Raw genomic sequence first — 19,314 nt, 5'->3', positions numbered from 1 at the left:
CGACGCCTCCAGGGAGGATAGCGACGCCCACAGGCACCGTCGCCGCTGGCCGGCTAGCACCGGTCAGGCTTTCACCCGGAGCAGCCACTCCCACGCAGTAGACCGAGGTCGACCTGTACCTCCATAAAACCACGCACCCCCACACAGCGAGCACGCCACCGCTGTGCAGGGCCACCAGCAGCCTCCATGACGGCAGGCCAGCAGAGACCAGATCGGGTCCTGCGCCCCGCATCCAACCGCGGCTGGAGACTCCGTGCTCCAACAGGCGGCAACCAGGCACCACCACCAGCCATCAGTGCCCCTCTCAGGCCAGCAGACACAGACGGCCTAGCAGATCCAACCCTCCCCCCCCCCCGCGCGCACTTGGCTGCCCCCTCATGCCCCTGCACGCCCACGCTTGTCGCAGCCCTCGCATGCTGCCTCGCTCCCTCCAACGTCGGATCCCGTGCACCGGAGCCGTCGCCGCGAAATCGAGGCCCCTGGCCCGAAGCCACCCTCCTCGGAGCCGCCAGATTTGCGGCCTCCCACACTCAGCCATGTTGCGCCGCCCTACACGCACCTCCCCGTGCTCGAATACGGTCGCCCCTGCCCGTGCGCGCACCGGCGTGGAAGCAGTGCCCTGGATCGCGTCGAGATGAACAGCCCGCGCTGCCGGAGCTCAGACGGGAGGAGGAAATGCCCCGTCGCCGCCGATCTGTGCGGATTTTGCCCGGCAAAGTCTGACGGCGGCAGCAAGGGGAAGATGGCCGGTGGATCTGCGCTGGCAGCGGCTAGGTTTTCACACCCTGGCCGCCCGCGGGAGCGGCCCGAGGAATGGCTGTCGCCCGCGAGACGGAAAGTTGCACTCGCCTAAGGCGATATATAGTCGCCGCGCTCCATGCCTACTGTCGCTTCCTTCCTCTGGTCGGCCATGGATGCCACCTCCTGAGTCGAAGGTCCATGGAGCCGTCGCCGCTTGAGCTGGTGCATGGGGTGGCGCCTCAGTACAACAGGTGAAAGATGAGAAGGCTACGTCTAAAGAACAGAATAGATGTACGAGGGTTTTCGAGCAAAATAACAATGTTATGTGTCAACGTAGGAGCGAATTGTACAAGATACGAACCTGTGAGTCAAGTTCATGTACCACTGGTGCATTTATTTTAGAAAAGAAGAATGACCCCTGGCCTCTGTATTTAGGTGATGCATACGGCCACTTTATTAATTATTCTCACAAGACCTTATAAAACTATACAAAAATAAGACTAAAATCACCGTCTAAGCAACAACTGTCGCTACATCTATCCAATTGATGAAGGGGCACAGATAGTGTGGGCCTAATACCAAACAGACATCACAACCAAACCTAAACATTCAAGACCGGAGGTCCCAACCAGGACGCCTGCCGGGTATGGGGCACCTACTAGTCCGGCGCACTCCTCAACCAGGACGCCTGTCGAGTATGAGGCCGCCACAACCACCTGCCATCAATCCATCTTCAGAGTTGTACTGTTGCATGTACCGTGCTAGGTCTCTCTGCCATCGACGCCACGACGACGCCCGACAGCGTCGTCCTCCTGCGCGAGTCCATCCTCCCACAGCGAACTCCGAATCTGCACTGCGCCACGCCGTCAAGATCCCTCGCCATCAGTGTGTAGGATGAAGCACCGCTCCATCAAAGAATCCGTCCTCTAGTCCCTCGATCACGTGTGTACCTCCAAAAATGACGCCCCAAGGGAGGAACGACACCCGAGCGCCGCCGTCATCTGATCATCCGATCTAGGGTTTCCACCGGTGCATGTTTTTCAAGTTTTTGTATTCATTTGTTCTCACCGGACAAGTTTTTCTATCTGGGGCGCAATTATCTCGTAAAAGGATTATCGCAATTATTTGCTATTAATGCTAGAAACATAAGAAAAATATTTATATGCAAAATAAAGGTCGAAGATACAACTTTGCAAATGTATCGACGCCCATCCCAAACAAGTGAAAAATATGTAGATGGGATAAAAATAAAATACTTAGTACTTTCGATGCAATAGATGACGTCCTCGCATTTGCGAGGTCCACCCTATTAGTTTTGCAAAAAGAAGATATTGTAATGTATAGAAAATGTGAGAAAACAAATAGCTTGATCACAGTAGTTTCCTATGTCCGCGTAATAAATCTGAACGAGACTGCTCCCGCAGCTTGATGTGAAAAACATGGTTTACACTAATGTGCAACATGAATAATATTCTATGAAGTAGTTGAGAAGTGGGCTTGGAAGGTCTTGTACGTCGTATAAAGTACAGCATTCGCCCTTTTATAAATGTGCCCCACCCTTAGTTGCCTGCTTCTATCTGTATCGATCACCTCTGCATTCACATAGACTACACCACCAAACAACATGAGTTCGCGGTTTTCTGTCAAGCACTTCAGAATGATATACAATCGTTCAGCCAACACCCACGTCCCTCGAACTGTAACCACAATGGCACTTGCAGCAGGTGTCCTGAAAATAGTTGCACCTCAACCCGGTGCTATTTATCCCATCCACCTACTTCTTGCCATCGTTGTACTGACCATCACCACAACCATCTACCTTGCACTCTGTCGTAAAACTGTATACCTTGTTGACTACGCTTGCTTCCGGCCAAGTTTCAACCTAAGATGCCCAAAGGCAACCTTCCTCGAGCATGCACATCTCTCGTCTTTGCTTGATGATTCTACTGTCAACTTCATAGGAACAGTTCTCAAGCGCTCAGAAATGAGCGATGAGACATATGTCCCGCCTGTGCTTCACTATATAGAGCCATATTGTGGGCTTTACGACGCACGTGCCGAAGCAGAGTCAATTGTCTTCTCGGTCACCGATGATCTTTTGGCCAAAACATGCATCAATCGTGACGCGATCGGTGTTCTTATCACCACCTCAAGTATATTTTGTCCGATACCATCCATTGCTGACATGATTGTCAATAGATACAAGTTGCGAGGTGATCTTTGCGTAATGAACCTCTCAGGGATGGCGTGCTCTGCTTCAATGACCGCAGTGGGGCTTGCAAGCAATATGTTGCAGGTCATGCCTTGGGGGTCGCATGCATTGATAGTGTCAACAGAGACCACTGGGCCAGGCCATTATCAAGGGAATACACGCTCCATGCAGTTGCCTAATATCTTATTCCGCATAGGTGGAGTGGCGAAGTTGTTGTCGACTTCTAGGTCGAAGGCTCGGTTTCAGCTTGCACATGTCACGCGGATAATCACTGCGGCAAACAACTCCGCATACCGATGTGCATACCAGGAGGAAGATGAGAAGGGCATCCTAGGGACACGTCTCACTAAAGACCTTATGGTTGTCGCTGGAGATGCACTCAAGGACAATCTCACTGCAAGCGGGCCACTTGTATTGCCGACAGCAGAGCTTCTCAAGTTTTTCTTTTTTGACATTGTTGGAAAGGTGCTCTACTGGAGGAAGATCAGACCATACATCCCCAACTTCTGTGTTGCATTTGAACATATATGCATCCACGTAGGTGGACCGGCGGTTATCAGCTCAATACAGCGCGGCCTCAATCTATCAGACAAGCACGTTGAACCGTCACGAATGACATTGTATCGCTTTGGAAACCAGTCGGCCGCATCAGTGTGGTATGAGTTGGCATACATCGACGCTAAAGGCCTAATGAAGAAAGGCGATAGGGTGTGGATGATCGGATTTGGTGCAGGGTACGAGTGCAACACTGCTACTTGGGTGTGTATACAACCATCTTCCTGCGCGGATGGACCCTGGGTTGACTGCATCAATTGCTACCCTGTGGATATCTCTAGAAAAGGTTAAAATAAAAGGATTTTAAGTGTCATTTACTATCAGTGGAATGAGTAGTGCGATAAATAACAGGCACATCACTCTCACAAACAATAATGAAGAGGTGGGGGATCCCATTGGCGGGTGTATGAAACTTAGTCACATATATAAAGATGCGGGCTTGTTAAAATAAGTAATAAACCTCTACTTTCTTTGTGGTTGTCTAGATGATCATGTTATGAGTTGAGAGACGACACTCCAAATAGTGATTTCCATACCAGCTCGTTTGGCACCTAGCTTTTCATTTCATTGGTGGAAATGAAGTGAAAACACAATCCTGAGAGGATTTCATTTGGTGGGATTTGGATTCCATACCCAATTTTCTTGTTTGGCTGACATATGGATTTATGAAATGAAATGAAATGAATGTCATGTGTTGTATGGCTGCTTTGAATTATAATCAGAAATAGTAAAAGTGTAGAACTCCAACTATACATTGAAAGCATTACAATCTAACAAAGCTAATAAACCCCCAAAAAATAATGCACTTCTTTCCTGCTTAAGATAATAATTAACTCATACAAGGATGGGTCAGGTCTAGGGTCTAGAAGGCACAAAGCCATCATAATTCACTCATACAAATATGGCTTAGATATAGAAGGCACAAAGGCAACATAATTGACTCATAACCAACAAAATTCAAGGTTCAAATCTTGTATTAAGCAAGGTCTGGAAGACAAAAGAATAGAACTTGCCATCATAACCTTTAAGACCATAAATATTAAAATTTTGCATCAAGACTTATTTCTTTTCGTTCCATTTACTAAGGCTTGAAGAGGCATGAACTCGTGGCCTGTTTATTGTCCTACAAATTGTTGGGGATCGTAGCAGAAATTTGAAATTTTCTACGCATCACCAAGATCAATCTATGGAGTAATCTAGCAACGAGGGGAAGGAGAGTGCATCTACATACCCTTGTAGATCGCTAAGCGGAAGCGTTCAAGTGAACGGGGTTGATGGAGTCGTACTCGTCGTGATCCAAATCACCGATGATCCTAGCGCCGAACGGACGGCACCTCCGCGTTCAACACACATACGGAACTGAGACGTCTCCCACGCCTTGATCCAGCAAGGAGGAAGGAGAGGTTGAGGAAGAGAGTCCAACAGCAGCACGACGGCGTGGTGGTGATGGAGTGGCAGTTCTTCGGCATGGCTTCGCCAAGCTCACGCGGAGGAGGAGAGGTATTGGTGGGGAGGGGTTGCGCCAGGTTCAAGGGTGTGGCCGCCCTCCCACCCCTCCACTATTTATAGGTGGGGAGAGAGGGGGCCGACCCCCCTAGATCCCATCTAGGGTTGGGGGCGGCGGCCAAAGGGGGGAGGAGTGCCTCCCAAGTCAAGTGGAGGCCCTCCCCCTTAGGGTTTCCCCTCTCCCATGCGCATGGGCCTTGGGGGGGCTGGTGCCCTTGGCCCATTAAGGTTAGGGCGCCCCCCTACAGCCCATGCTGCTGTATTGGACGTGGTGAAACATTTTCCGGACCTCCGGACCCGTACGGAATCCTCCGGAACCTTCGGAAGCTTCCCGATACAATACCGGAAAAAACCGAACTTTTCCCGGAACCCGAACAACAACTTTCCATATATAAATCTTTACCTCCGGACCATTCCGGAACTCCTCGTGACGTCCGGGATCTCATCCGGGACTCCGAACAACATTCAGTAATTACATACAAGTCTTCCTAATAACCCTAGCGTCATCGAACTTAAGTGTGTAGACCCTACGGGTTCGGGAACCATGCAGACATGGCCGAGACAACTCTCCGTCCAATAACCAACAGTGGGATCTGGATACCCATGTTGGCTCCCACATGTTCCACGATGATCTCATCGGATGAACCACGATGTCGAGGATTCAATCAATCTCGTATTCAATTCCCTTTGTCCAGCGGTATTGTACATGCCCGAGATTCGATCGTCGGTATCCCGATACCTTGTTCAATCTCGTTACCAGCAAGTCTCTTTACTCGTTCCGTAACACATCATCCTGTGATCAACTCCTTGGTCACATTGTGCACATTATGATGATGTCCTATCGAGTGGGCCCAGAGATACCTCTCCGTTTACACGGAGTGACAAATCCCAGTCTCGATTCGTGCCAACCCAACAGACACTTTCGGAGATACCTGTAGTGTACCTTTATAGCCACCCAGTTACGTTGTGACGTTTGGCACACCCAAAGCACTCCTACGGTATCCAGGAGTTGCACAATCTCATGGTCTAAGGAAATGATACTTGACATTAGAAAAGATTTAGCAAACGAACTACACGATCTTGTGCTAGGCTTAGGATTGGGTCTTGTCCATCACATCATTCTCCTAATGATGTGATCCCGTTATCAACGACATCCAATGTCCATGGTCAGGAAACCTTAACCATCTATTGATCAACGAGCTAGTCAACTAGAGGCTTACTAGGGACATGGTGTTGTCTATGTATCCACACATGTATCTGAGTTTCCTATCAATACAATTCTAGCATGGATAATAAAAAATTATCATGAACAATGAAATATAATAATAATAATAATAACTAATTTATTATTGCCTCTAGGGCATATTTCCAACACAAATTTGATCAGGTGTGTAAGAAAACTGGCTAATGTAGTTATTAAACGTGAAGTTGGCAAACAACAAACGTCGGACCAATATTTTAGTTCCATCTTGTAAAAACATGGTAATATTGATCACTACTACTTTGCTATAAAAAGCACGACTACAACAATTGAAGTTGCACTATTTTCTATGAGCTATAATGTTTGTATATAAAGAGATGGCTATTTATATACTTATCAGAAGAAAGCCAGCTTTGTTGCAGCTTATAGTAATTATTACAAGGCAGTAGTAACTATCTAAGGAAATTCCAAGCCAAACCGTTCCACTTAGTTTTGAAAAGTCTCCCTGAGACCCCACTTTAGATTACATATCTTTGGAAATTTGAAGTAAGAGTGCTGCTTACCTATTGGGAAAAATATAGATAGTGGTAGTCCAATAAGAATGTCCCTGTTCTTAACAAAGGAAAAAAAAATCAGCATATGCTAGCTCAATTCCATTCAATAATTAAGGGTTACTGGTGAAGGAAAATATTTCATTTTTGTGGGAGATGTAATGCATCGGCTACCTTATCTCCTAAATCTTTCTGAAGGTATTACACATTTATGTATTTTATGTATTTCTCAGTTTGAAAAAATCAACCAGAATGAGAATGAATTCATATCAATAAATATGGAACCACGGCAGTCTAGAGACTTGGTACATGATATGTCTAGTAAAAAGAAGGCAGCAAATGCATACAGTTAAATCGCCATTACCGGATGCAGAAAGTCCGCGTCCCCTTTAGTCGGAAATCCAACTCGGTGCCCAGGCTCATCTGCTCCCGCTCAGAAAAAAATCAAAATAAATACTAGAAAAACTCAAAAAATTCCAATTTTTTTTGGTGGTAGACAATTTGATGCGTGAGGTCCGCTTAAAATTTCAACTCATTTGGACATCTGAGCAGCTCTCGGCAAAAAAGACAAATCGGGTCAGAACAGTGCATGAACAGTAAACATTTTTACATACTCCGATTTTGTCTTTTTTTCTGTGAGCTGCTCAGATGTCCAAATGGGTTGAAATTTGGAGCGGACCTCACGCATCAAATTATCTACCACCCAAAAAAATGTGGGATTTTTTGAATTTTTCTAGCATTTGTTTTGAATTTTTTTCTGAGAGGGGGTGCAGATGAGCCCGGATGCAGAAACTCCGCGTCCGTACTGTATATATAATACACACGTGTAAAGTTCCACAAAAAAAACGCGTGTACAGGGGAGTATATTCTTTTGCAGAGGCTAGCTCAAATTCATGGGTCCGTACAAAAGAAAAAAGAGGCTAGCTCAAATTGGCGTACATCGCGCGCAGAATTGGTTGTATCAGGCGCGTATCCAGCCCGCCAGTTTTTTAGGCGAGCGCGCGCGGAATTGGTTGTACACGCGGGAAAGTTCCCCCTGTACACGCGCGAAGGCAGTTTTCCCCCAAATCCCTCCCCTATAGACGCACGAGCTTCCTCCTAAATCCCACCCCAGTGCCGAGAGCGCCACCAAATTAACACCAAAACCACGGCGGCGCAGCTCATCCATGGCCTTGCCGCCCGCGCCTTCCTCAAGCCATCGCCATTGTAGGCGGCGGCGGCCGCCGCCGCTGCAGACTTGGGCTCCCGCGGTTGCCGCTGCAGAGGCAGCCGCCACCGGCGGTGGCCGTGTGGGCCTTGACCACCCGGCCACCCTCGGTAGCTTCGGATGCACCGGAGGTCTCCGCCACTGCGATGCTCGCCCGACCCTGCCGCCCTCGATGGATCCTAGTTAGCCTGCCGCCCTCGGTGGATCCTACCCTGCCGCCCACGACTGAGACCAACCTGCCGAAGCTGTAGACGTGTGCTTCAACTTCAGAAATCAGAACCAAGGCTTAATTAGGTGAGCTCACATGGCCATGTTCCATCACATTTCTAATCAGATTTCATTAGTTAATTAAGGGAAGTGAACCTACTGGTAGATCTAAAAATAGGCTAACTTGCGAGCATGTACAGAGTACTTCGATCTGAAATGTGCTTGACATAATTCTGGAAAACTTTTTCTTTAACGTTGTCTAATACAGAATCAGAAGATGGAGTGGACTTGCAATTATCGCATAAGCGATTGATGATTTCTAATAGTTTTCTTCTGTCTGAGGTGACATTTTCCTCCATGTATTTTTAAATCTGGACATTGTTGATTTTCTGGTTGTTTCCCTTCGTGTTGAACTTACAATTGTATCTCTGGTGGTTATATTTATCTCTAGTTATTTTATGACTTTATGCACATATATTCTGCTGCTATACTGAACCCTACTCAGAAATGTGTAATTTTAGTTGTGTTTTTGTCATAGATTTAAATCGCGGGCGAACGGAAATCGCGGAAGGGAAATTTGCCGCGATAATTAATGAAGAAACAGCGCGATCTCCGGCGATTGCGGCGTGATCTCCCGTGATTCTGGTAAGGAAACAAATCGCGGGGCTGATTTCATGCAGCGATAGCGCCGCGATAGCGGTCTTTTCGCCCGCGATTTGAAACTATGGTTTTTGTGGACCTTACTAATGCATCTGAATTCAATTTTACAGGATGACGAGTGGCTTCCACCCCCCAAATTCTTAAGAGGTTTTGCAGAACTTCTACTGCGCCTATTGCAAATGAGTCTAAACGTCCATTGATTAGACCTGATGGGGACATGTGAGTTATCATTTAATCCACGCATTACTGTTTAGCACACCTTGAGGTGTTTGACATATTACACTATGAGATACCTTGGGGTGTAGTGTTTAACTTATATCTATTTTCTTGCGCTAGGCACTGGTTAGAATTACATACATTGAGGAAAAAATGTGAGAAAGCCAAATGGTGTGCTAACAATTCTGTCCAGACTACAGTGGAGAGTAGCCTTGGTGGTCTGCATAAGTTTCTTATGGTGTGTAAAGCCATTCGATATAGCTTTCTAATTTGTATGAAAAATGTCAGACCATCACATCCCTTCAAGGAATTCAAGGGCCTGAGATTCCATGTATTGTTATACCTCCACCTCCAGCTTTTTCAACATTAACCACTTCGTCTTCGATCTTTTCTCCAGAAATGGTATGTGCATATTTCTTTTGAAGGCAATAACACCAGATCGGCCAAATAAGAAAAGAAAAGGAATAGGTTGCACTATAGCAGCAAATGTGCATCTGTTTTTTTTATTGCTATTGTGTTGAAGCTATTTTGCCCACACAATATGTTACAACTAATAACACAACAGCCTTGAAGCTATGGTACTACCTCTGCTATGTGCTCTTCTCTAGGTCCTTAATTGAAAATAAGGAGGCATTTGTGGTATTTGTAGTAGCTTGAGCCTTTTCTATCAATGTACATTAAGCTAGAGCAGTCCAGGACATTTCAGTGATGTGGTGCTTACCATCTTTATTAGAATATGTTAAGTATATTGTAAGAAAAAATACAAACAAAAGGGTTTTCTCAGCCATGGTTCAATTGCTACATAGGGTAAATCTTTCCATTCATTATAAGCATTGTGTTGTTTGATGGCAAACTTTGTGATGCAAAATTATATATAACAATGCACGCCAATCATCGCTACATAGTTTAACATCTATCTTGCTGTTGAATCAACTAAGCATTTTTGTAGTCATTATTTACGATTTGATATATCAAGATTCTAAAAAAGACATTTCTGCAGCCCTCCACAGGTGAATCAACTAATGGTGCTGAAAATATGAATAATACATCGCATGGAGCAGAAGATAGAATGTTTGCTGTCTCTTTTGATGCAAACTAGAAATTTCTCTCCGCCCGGTGACGAACTACCTCCTTTTTGAGATGTCTCTTGCGGTTGTGAAGGAAGTGCCATAAACTTTTTGTGTCGATAAATTGGAAGCCAATGCTTGTTACTAGGATATGCATACTTAATTAAGTGCAACCCGCCACTCCTCTTTTTGGCCATGCACATGCCGATGGTTGTGATCTCTTGGATCAGTGACTTGCATGATTTATAGTGTGTGCGACAATCCTAGTTAGATGACACTTTGTGAAGTGTAGGATACTTCTGTAAGCTCCTGGTTGTTGACATGTAAAATGATTATGGTTAATATATATATGTGTGTGTGCGTGTGTCGCTTTTGTGTCTTTAAATTTCTGGAGTGATTATGTACAACTATTATACATTTGTGCAAATACAACGAAGGTGTGTGTTTTTACTATACTATTTATAAGTAATGATTCCATAGGGTTCCTAAACTCAAGGGGTTTTATGGGCTAACGGTCATTGCCGTTATAGAAGATTTCCCTAAGGAACAAAGTGAACCCAAAGGAAACCTACTTTACACGTCAGCGGGGATGGCCTCCTGTCGCCAGTTTCCCTAGAGTTGGAAACCCAAGGGAAAGTAGATGTTACCTAGGGTATACCTTGGACACCCAAGGGAAACCGAGATTCCCCCACCACTGAAGCCCTAGGGCGATTTCCCTAGGGTATACACTAGGGGAAATGGTTTCCCTAGTGTTTTTGCCCTTTTGCTTAGGGTATTAGGCCCTAGGGCTATTTGCAGATTCTAGTAGTGAGAGTTGGGACAATTCTTTAGAGAACTCTGCAGTAGAAATATAAGGATAGATGCTTTGGAGCGTCTTAGAGACAAGATACCAACTATCCTATGCGACCTTGAGAAGAGATATCCTCCATCCTTCTTTGATGTGATGGTACATTTGACTGTTTATCTACCTAATGAGGCACTACTTAGAGGTCCAGTACAGTATGGCTGGATGTACCCTATTGAAAGGCGGCTAGGCACTTTCAAGGATTATGTTAGGAACAGAGCTAGACCCGAGGGTTCCATTGCAGAGGCCTATATTGCTACAGAAGCTTTGACATTCTGCTCAAAATACATTGAAACAACTGATCAGCTTAGCAAAGAGGTGGGTGATGACAATCCCAGGCTCAATGTTTTCGATTATTCTATTCGAGTTACAGGGAAGAGTCGACAAGAGGACAAACCTAAAGATTTGGACAAAATGGTTTGATATGTGTTGAATAACTGTCCTGAGATACTACCTTATATCAAGTAAGTGCTAAGTACTATAGCTTATACATCGTAATATACTAAACTTGCAGCACATTCTTATATATTTAGATGTTTGACGCGATCACTATGTTGTGCAACATCTACAAAAAGGAGTTACTGCCACAAAATGGCAGGATTTGCGAAATGGTTCAAGAGTCATGTAAGTTTTTGAATTGCACTGTCAGTTTTTTTAATATATTGAGTACATAAGATGATCAACTTGTCTATTTTTTAACCATAGGTTAAAAAGATGGAGAGGATGGGCAGATAGTTGATGATGCCCTTTATGCACTAGCAATGGGTCCTGATACTCGGGTAAGATATTATGAATCTTGCGTTATTGGAGATGTGCGCTACAACACCCTTGCACGTGACGAAGGTAGGAAGACACAAAACAGTGCCATCATGAGCACGGATATGTACGACAAAGAGACAACTGAAATGTATGCTAACATAACAAACATTGTTCAGTTGTAGTATATCTCTAGTTTCGAGGATCATCGGTGTGTGGTTCTGTTGTGCTGTCGTTAGTATAACCTGTTTTCCAAGATCGCAAAACCCAGAGCTGATGATTATTTCAAATCCATAAATGTCAAGGCGGCTTACCAAACCAACGAGCCTTTTATTTTGGTAAATCAAGCAACATAGATATTTTTTTGGAAGACACATTTGCACGTAGCGATGACTGGAGAGTATTGCAAAGGTTTAAGCAGAGGAATTCGTTTAATGAAGTTGCACAACAAGATGATGCTTACACTGCTCCTAATTTACAAGATTCCACATATGTTCCTAATATCTTTGAGAACCATCATGTCAATGACGCTGGCGAAAAGATTGCATGTCGTGCTATGGACATACAAGAGTTGATTAAGAAAAAGCCAACGTTCGAGGACATTCAAGATGAAGAAGAAGATGACACTCTGGGGAATTACGATTCAGACTGATAGACATGGTGAAGATGTTGACGCTGCTGCTGCGGATGATGATTAAATTGCTTTTTTCGTATTTGCCTGTCAGAAGACATTTTGTATCTACTATGTGAAATTGTGTTTCCTATGACAACTGAAACTTGATGAACGTGTTGTTTACTATTTTGCTGTGAGAACATCACTTGTTATGTATGTTGATTTGTGATTGGTGATTGTATGACGACTAAAACATGATGAAATTGTTGTTTAGTTGTACTATTATTTGGCTGTGAAACTTGAATTTGATGGCATAGTTTGCTTTTGGACTGCAATTTGCTCGATGTCTTCGAATGGGAACAAAGCTGACCCGACAGGGCCTCTGCTAATTTATTTATTTATTATCGAAAGGGCTTTTACTATTTATTTAGTTATGAGCAAAAGGGGATACCCCCAATTTCCATTAATAGAAATCATTAAATATTCACAACACTACGCCCAGCCTACTACACATGTTTCATTCATTACTAGTTTCAGCAAAGTGCTCATGTCATAGCCACTGAATACATCACGAGTGCTACATACACTGCAAATAAAGAGACAATCACTCTACAGAGCACATCGATTTTGCCCATTAGCTTCAGAAGCTCTTTCATATCCTCATTGCTGTCAAGGCCGTTCAGCAGCTGTTGCTTGGCCATAATCAGAGAAACTGCATCTTTAACCTTCTGCTCTGCATCTTCCTCTTCTGTCGTTCCTTCAGTTACTTGTCCAACACCCCAACCTGCTAGTATTGGGATTCCTCGGCTAACCAAATAATCAGCATAGTTGAATTCCCCCACACCAGCAACTTCCCAGAAATACAAATCACACAAATCTTCCCTTTTCTGCACGAATAAAATTGGAAGATCATCAACCAAACTATTAAAAAAATCAGCAACTGACAGCAGCAAAACAACACTTAAAACATATTATTACCCCATGATTCGGGCGTTTGTAGAAGACTCGGCCAGGGTTGAGGATTATGGTTGAGACGCGACGAATGACTCTGCATGATTTGCAGTAGTGGCACCACACCAACGGTAGCGGGTTGCGATGAGCTATCGGCTGCGGTGCGTGTGCCGGCGGGGGTGTGATGAGACCCATAAGCGATTGTACGGGTGGCGACTTGGCGCATATCTGGTTGTTGGCTGCTGAAGAGCAGGTGGACGAGCAGCCAACGGACATGGTTCCTGCGACCAGAGCTTCTGATGCTAGGCAGAGTAAGTAGAGAAGAGGAGAAGCGAACGTTGGATCTGTCAGTTTCATTACTTGCAGAGTAGCATAACACCATATATATTCATAGTCTAGGTTTAGATTTGAATCAGCTACAAGAGCGCGTCTCTCTTTTTTCTAAAACTCAGCAACGTCTCTTTACTGGTACACAAGCTTGTTCTGTACGCCTTCCTGAGTCTTTGATTTCCTTTTTTTTTGCGAGGAAGGAAGGAGGACAAAATTGAGAGTTCCTGGGACTCGAACCCAAGACCTTTCGGTTGAAAACCAAGGGTGCTAGTCACTTATGTGGCGAACGATCCCGGGGAGGAGGCCGGCAGACGAACGCATTTTCCTCGTAGTTTTAGTTGCGATGCAAGATCGAACATTCGCAGTTTCGGGAATGTTATCGGGCGAATGAGCCCAGTTTTTCTTTTCTTCCTATATATAAAAAAGTATGCTACTTGGTGTCGGCTTAGTCAACAAACGATTGTGCCAACCTTAACCGTTGGATTGACATTCAATGTTTGTCGTGTTTCCTCAATCTCTTCTTCCTCCAGCCGCCAAAGCCAAACCAGCACCGGTGGGACCGCCAGCTCCCGCCTCCCACCGCTGGTTATGCAGCCGCGCACACATCATGGCCACATCGCACCCTAAAACTCTGCGCATCTTCCCCAGCTCCTGTTCGTTCCCATATGAGGCATCACCATCGTCCTCCGCCTTGGTTCGCTCGCCACGGTGCCGCCCTCCGTTGTTATCAACATGATCAACAACCAAGAGGAATAAGGAGATGACTATACATGGTGAGGATGACAGTAGGGACCGAGCAGCGCGCGCAGTAAATTTTTTTTGGGATGGAGAAGGGTATCAATTGGGTTGTGCGGGAGCTATGGTCCTTCTAGCCTAGGCTTTTATTTCATATGTTTAGCACATGACCAGCCCAGTTTGTTTTTTTCCTTTCTGAAAATGGCTAGCCCAACTATTTTGTTTTTTGCAGAATAACCAACATAGGCCTACTTGCTTTTCTATGCCCTGCTGGGCCGGAAATCTTTCAAGACGAGCAGGGATGCATTTTACCCAGAAAAATGGGCTATAAGTTATAAGAAATGGGCTATAAGTAATAATAAATGGGTTGTAAAATGAAAAAAATACAGCAAACATGCAATTAGTTCCAAAATAGTTTTTTTGGATTTTGATATTTGAAATTTCATTGGTTTTGTGCGGGTAAAAGTTCATTGGATTTAAATTAAGGTATGTTTAGTTTTTAAATTAATTTGAATCTAGCTAGAAATTTCGGGTTGTATGCTGTTTGGGACAGTTTTGGAGGATGACTTGTGGGTCTACTAGGTTGACATGTACGAAAGGCTTTGTCAACTTAGTCCACAAACAATTCTAGCAGTAGTGACCGTTAGATGTTAATCCAACGGCCATGCTGCTTCTTCAATATCTGATTTTCTTGCTCCAACCACCCACGCCAGTGCTGGTAAGACTGCCTGCTCCCACCTCCCATGGTCGGTTGTGCTGCCGCACAGGCCACACCGCCCCACCCTACTCCATTGCTGGCCAGGCCATTCCTCTACTCACCCACACCTCTTGTTATTTTCCAGCGATGGCAGCCGGACCAGTAAACCCTCGTACTCCCCACCGCATGGGCAACCACTGTCGAGTCTTCCCCGGCTCTGTGTCGTTCCCTTCTTAGGTCTCGCCATAGTCCACCGCCCTGGTGCTCTCGGCACGGCGTGGTTAATGAAAGACATCTACCAAACGTGGACTGTATGTGGAGAGGCTGACAGTTGGGTCCACCACTGCACACAAGGAAATGCCTCCTTATTAAGTGCAAAATAATGATTCCTCCACCTGACATCTGGGACCCATCGGAAGGGTCTCTTTATTTTGCGAAAAACGTTCCCGCCGCTGACAGGTCAGACCCACCAACTATATCTTCGCACGCAAGGAAGTGCCTCCTTATTATGCACAAAAAAATGAATACTCCCCCTGCTAGTTGGGACCCAGCATAGTGGGAGGCTGACTTGTGGGCCTACTAAGTTGACAGGGACGGAGGGATTTGTCAACTTAGTCAATATGAACGATTCTAGCTCTAGTGACCATACGATGTCCATCCAACGGCCGTAGTGCTTCTTCAACCTCTAGTCTTCTTGCTCCAGTCGCCCAAAGCAGCGCCGGTCGTCCATCCTGCTCCTGCCTCCCGTGGCTGGCTGTGCTGCCGCGGAGGCCTCACCGCCCCCTACTACTCCCACCGCTGGCTAGGCCATCCCTCCACTCACCCACACCCCTGTTATTCTGCGGTGATGGCAGCCTCACACCAAAGCCAATCCAGTGAACCCTCCTACTCCTCTCCGCGTCGGCATCCACTGCCGCATCTTCCCCGGCTCTGCGTCGTCCCCTTCCTAGGCCTCGCCATCGTCCACCGCCTTGGTGCTCTCTGCACAGCGTGGTCAATGTGGTCAAGGAACGACTTCCATCGGAAAAAAACTATGCGTGGAGAGGCTGACAACTGGGTCTACGACCGCAGCAAGGAAGTGCCTCCTTAATTATTACGTGGAAAATAATGATTCCTCCACCTCACAGTAGGGACCCACCGGACGGGCCACCGCATTTCATAAAAAAATATTTCCCCCTGACTGCTGGGACCCACCAGCTATGTCTTCGCACGCAAGGAAGTGCATCCATATTATGGGCAAAAAACGATTCGCCCTCTAACTGCTGGGACCCACCAGCTACATCTTCGCACACAAGGAAGTGCCTGATAGTCAGGACCCACCTGGTCGAAGCGTACGTAGCGTTGTTATTCTGGTCGCGAACGTGTATGTACAGACTGGTCGATCGGTCTATCTGCAGGCTGCAGCGATGAACCGTGGCCGTGTAAGGAAGGGCACGTGTCGTAGTAGAGGCGCACACATAGCATGTCACGTGATACGTCTCCAACGTATCTATAATTTTTGATTGTTCCCTGCTATTATATTATCAACCTAGGATGTTTTATATGTATTTATATGCTATTTTATATGATTTTTGGGACTAACCTATTAACCTAGAGCCCAGTGCCAGTTTCTGTTTTTTCCTTGTTTTTGAGTATCGCAGAAAAGGAAAACCAAACGGAGTCCAATTGACTTGAAATTTCACGAAGATTGTTTTTGGACCAGAAGAAGCCCACGGAGTCCGGAGATGGACCGGAGGAGTCCCGAGGCCACCACAAGGGTGGGGGGCGCGCCCCCTTATCTCATGGCCGCCTCGGGAACCCCCCTGACTTGTTCCCGACTCCAACACCTCTTGTATATGCCCAAACTTCCAGAAAGAAACCTAGATCGGGAGTTCCGCTGCCGCAAGCCTCTGTAGCCACCGAAAACCAATCTAGACCCGTTCCGGCACCCTGCCGGAGGGGGGAATCCCTCTCCGGTGGCCATCTTCATCATCTCGGCGCTCTCCATGACGAGGAGGGAGTAGTTCACCCTCGGGGCTGAGGGTTTGTACCAGTAGCTATGTGTTTGACCTCTCTCTCTCTCTCTCTCTCGTGTTCTTGATTCGGCACGAGCTGGATGTATCGCGAGCTTTGCTATTATAGTTGGATCTTATGATGTTTCTCCCCCTCTACTCTCTTGTGATGGATTGAGTTTTCCCTTTGAAGTTATCTTATCGGATTGAGTCTTTAAGGATTTGAGAACACTTGATGTATGTCTTGCATGTGCTTATCTATGGTGACAATGGGATATCACGTGATCCACTTGATGTATGTTTTGGTGATCAACTTGCGAGTTTCGTGACCTCGTGAACTTATGCATAGGGGTTAACACACGTTTTTATCTTGACTCTCCGGTAGAAACTTTGGGGCAATCTTTGAAGTTCTTTGTGTTGGTTGAATAGACGAATCTGAGATTGTGTGATGCATATCGTATAATCATACACTAGTATAAAACAGGGCTTTGGTTCGAGCCTGCCAAGCCCATTAGTCTCGGTTCAGTCAAGAACTGGGACCCATGGGGGGCATACGTCCCGGTTCGTGCGCCCAGGGGCCCGGCCGGGCCTCGGGAGGCATTTGTCCCGGTTTATGTGGACCCATTTATACCGGTTCTAGGCACGAACCGGGAGCCATTGGTCCCGGTTCGTGCCTAGAACCGGGACAGAAGGGTGGCCTTTAGTCCCGGTTCCAGCGACGAACTGGGACAAGTGAGGTGGCTATATATACCCCCTCGCCGGCCAGCAGAGCAGTCCACACTCCTCTGTTTTTTGGCCGGCGAGGGGAGGGCATTTGGGTGCTCTAGCTCACCTCCTATGCACATGAGGATTTCGATGAAATGCCCGAGCCACGCTAGTTAAGTTTTCTCCTCTCGAAGCTCGACCTTCGAGCTCCATTTTTCCCGAGATTTGTCTAGGTTTAGCGGTCCGTCATGCCCCGTCCCCGTCTTCACCGCCATCGATCGCCCGCACCGATCTCGTCGCCGGCACCACTGTGGTGAGCATCTTGTTCTTATCTTCTTTCTGAGTTTTTTTACTTTAGATAGATACTTGTCTGATTTTCTTACTTTAGATAGATACTTGTCTGATTTTCTTACTTTTGACACACATAATTATATATAATGTACGCAGATGAACCGGTAATGGATGTACGATGACAGACACACCTCCGAGTACATTAAGGGCGTGCATGAATTTCTCGAAGTGGCTGAGGCAAACAAGCAGAATGGTTTTATGTGTTGTCCATGCCCTAAATGTGGGAATACAATGTCTTACTCTAACCAGAAAATCCTGCCCACCCACCTGCTTTACAAGGGTTTCATGCCACACTATAATGTTTGGACGAGGCACAGAGAAATATGGGTTATGATGGAAGACATCAAAGAAGAAGAGGACGATGACAACTATGTGCCCCCTGAATACGGTGATGCTGCAACGGGGGGAGCTGCTGAAGATCAAGAGGAACCAGACGATGTGCCCGATGATGCTGCAATGGGGTAAGCTGCTGAAGATCAAGAGGAACCATACGATGTGCCCGATGATGATGATCTCCGCCGGGTCATTGTCGATGCAAGGACGCAATGCGAAAGTCAAAAGGAGAAGCTGAAGTTCGATCGCATGTTAGAGGATCACAAAAAAGGGTTGTACCCCAATTGCGAAGATGGCAACACAAAGCTCGGTACCGTACTAGAATTGCTGCAGTGGAAGGCAGAGAATGCTTTGCCTGACAAAGGATTTGAGAAGCTACTGAAAATATCAAAGAAGAAGCTTCCAAAGGATAACGAATTGCCCGACAGTACGTACGCAGCAAAGAAGGTCGTATGCCCTCTAGGATTGGAGGTGCAGAAGATACATGCATGCTCTAATGACTGCATCCTCTACCGCGGTGCGTACAAGGATTTGAACGCATGCCCGGTATGCGGTGCATTGCGGTATAAGATCAGACGAGATGATCCTGGTGATGTTGACGGTGAGCCCTGCAGGAAGAGGGTTCCTGCGAAGGTGATGTGGTATGCTCCTATAATACCACGGTTGAAATGACTGTTCAGAAACAAAGATCATGCCAAGTTGATGCGATGGCACAGTGAGGATCGTAAGAAAGTCGGGAAGTTGAGAGCACCTGCTGACGGGTCACAGTGGAGAAAAATCAAGATAAAGTACTGGGTTGAGTTTGCAGATGACCCAAGGAACGTATGGTTTTCTTTAAGCGCGGATGTCATTAATCCTTTCGGGGAGCAGAGCAGCAATCACAGC

General features: G+C 46.1%; 1 protein-coding gene and 1 long non-coding RNA gene across 4 annotated transcripts; both read left to right on the top strand.

The window, feature by feature from the left end:
* The first annotated feature begins 2,336 nt into the window (after positions 1 to 2,336).
* LOC125524840 (3-ketoacyl-CoA synthase 6-like) lies at positions 2,337 to 4,156 on the top strand. Its single transcript, XM_048689864.1, has one exon. The coding sequence runs from the start codon at positions 2,366 to 2,368 to the stop codon at positions 3,797 to 3,799; it is 1,434 nt and encodes a 477-aa protein (XP_048545821.1). The 5' UTR covers positions 2,337 to 2,365; the 3' UTR covers positions 3,800 to 4,156.
* A 3,660-nt stretch (positions 4,157 to 7,816) lies between these two features.
* LOC125521266 lies at positions 7,817 to 10,525 on the top strand. Of its 3 annotated transcripts, XR_007289127.1 has the most exons (6): positions 7,817 to 8,267; positions 8,449 to 8,522; positions 8,719 to 8,825; positions 8,951 to 9,059; positions 9,177 to 9,458; positions 10,057 to 10,525. It is a non-coding gene; the product is annotated as an uncharacterized LOC125521266 (long non-coding RNA). The 3 variants fall into 3 exon arrangements; XR_007289126.1 differs by having other exon boundaries at positions 9,177 to 10,525; XR_007289128.1 differs by lacking the exon at positions 8,449 to 8,522 and having other exon boundaries at positions 7,818 to 8,267; positions 9,177 to 10,525.
* The last annotated feature ends 8,789 nt before the right edge of the window (positions 10,526 to 19,314 follow it).

This window comes from Triticum urartu, chromosome 7, assembly GCF_003073215.2.
Source record: "Triticum urartu cultivar G1812 chromosome 7, Tu2.1, whole genome shotgun sequence".
Classification (NCBI taxonomy): domain Eukaryota; kingdom Viridiplantae; phylum Streptophyta; class Magnoliopsida; order Poales; family Poaceae; genus Triticum; species Triticum urartu.
The sequence above is the reverse complement of the archived record's forward strand: the minus strand, read 5'-3'. Positions and strand labels throughout refer to the sequence as shown.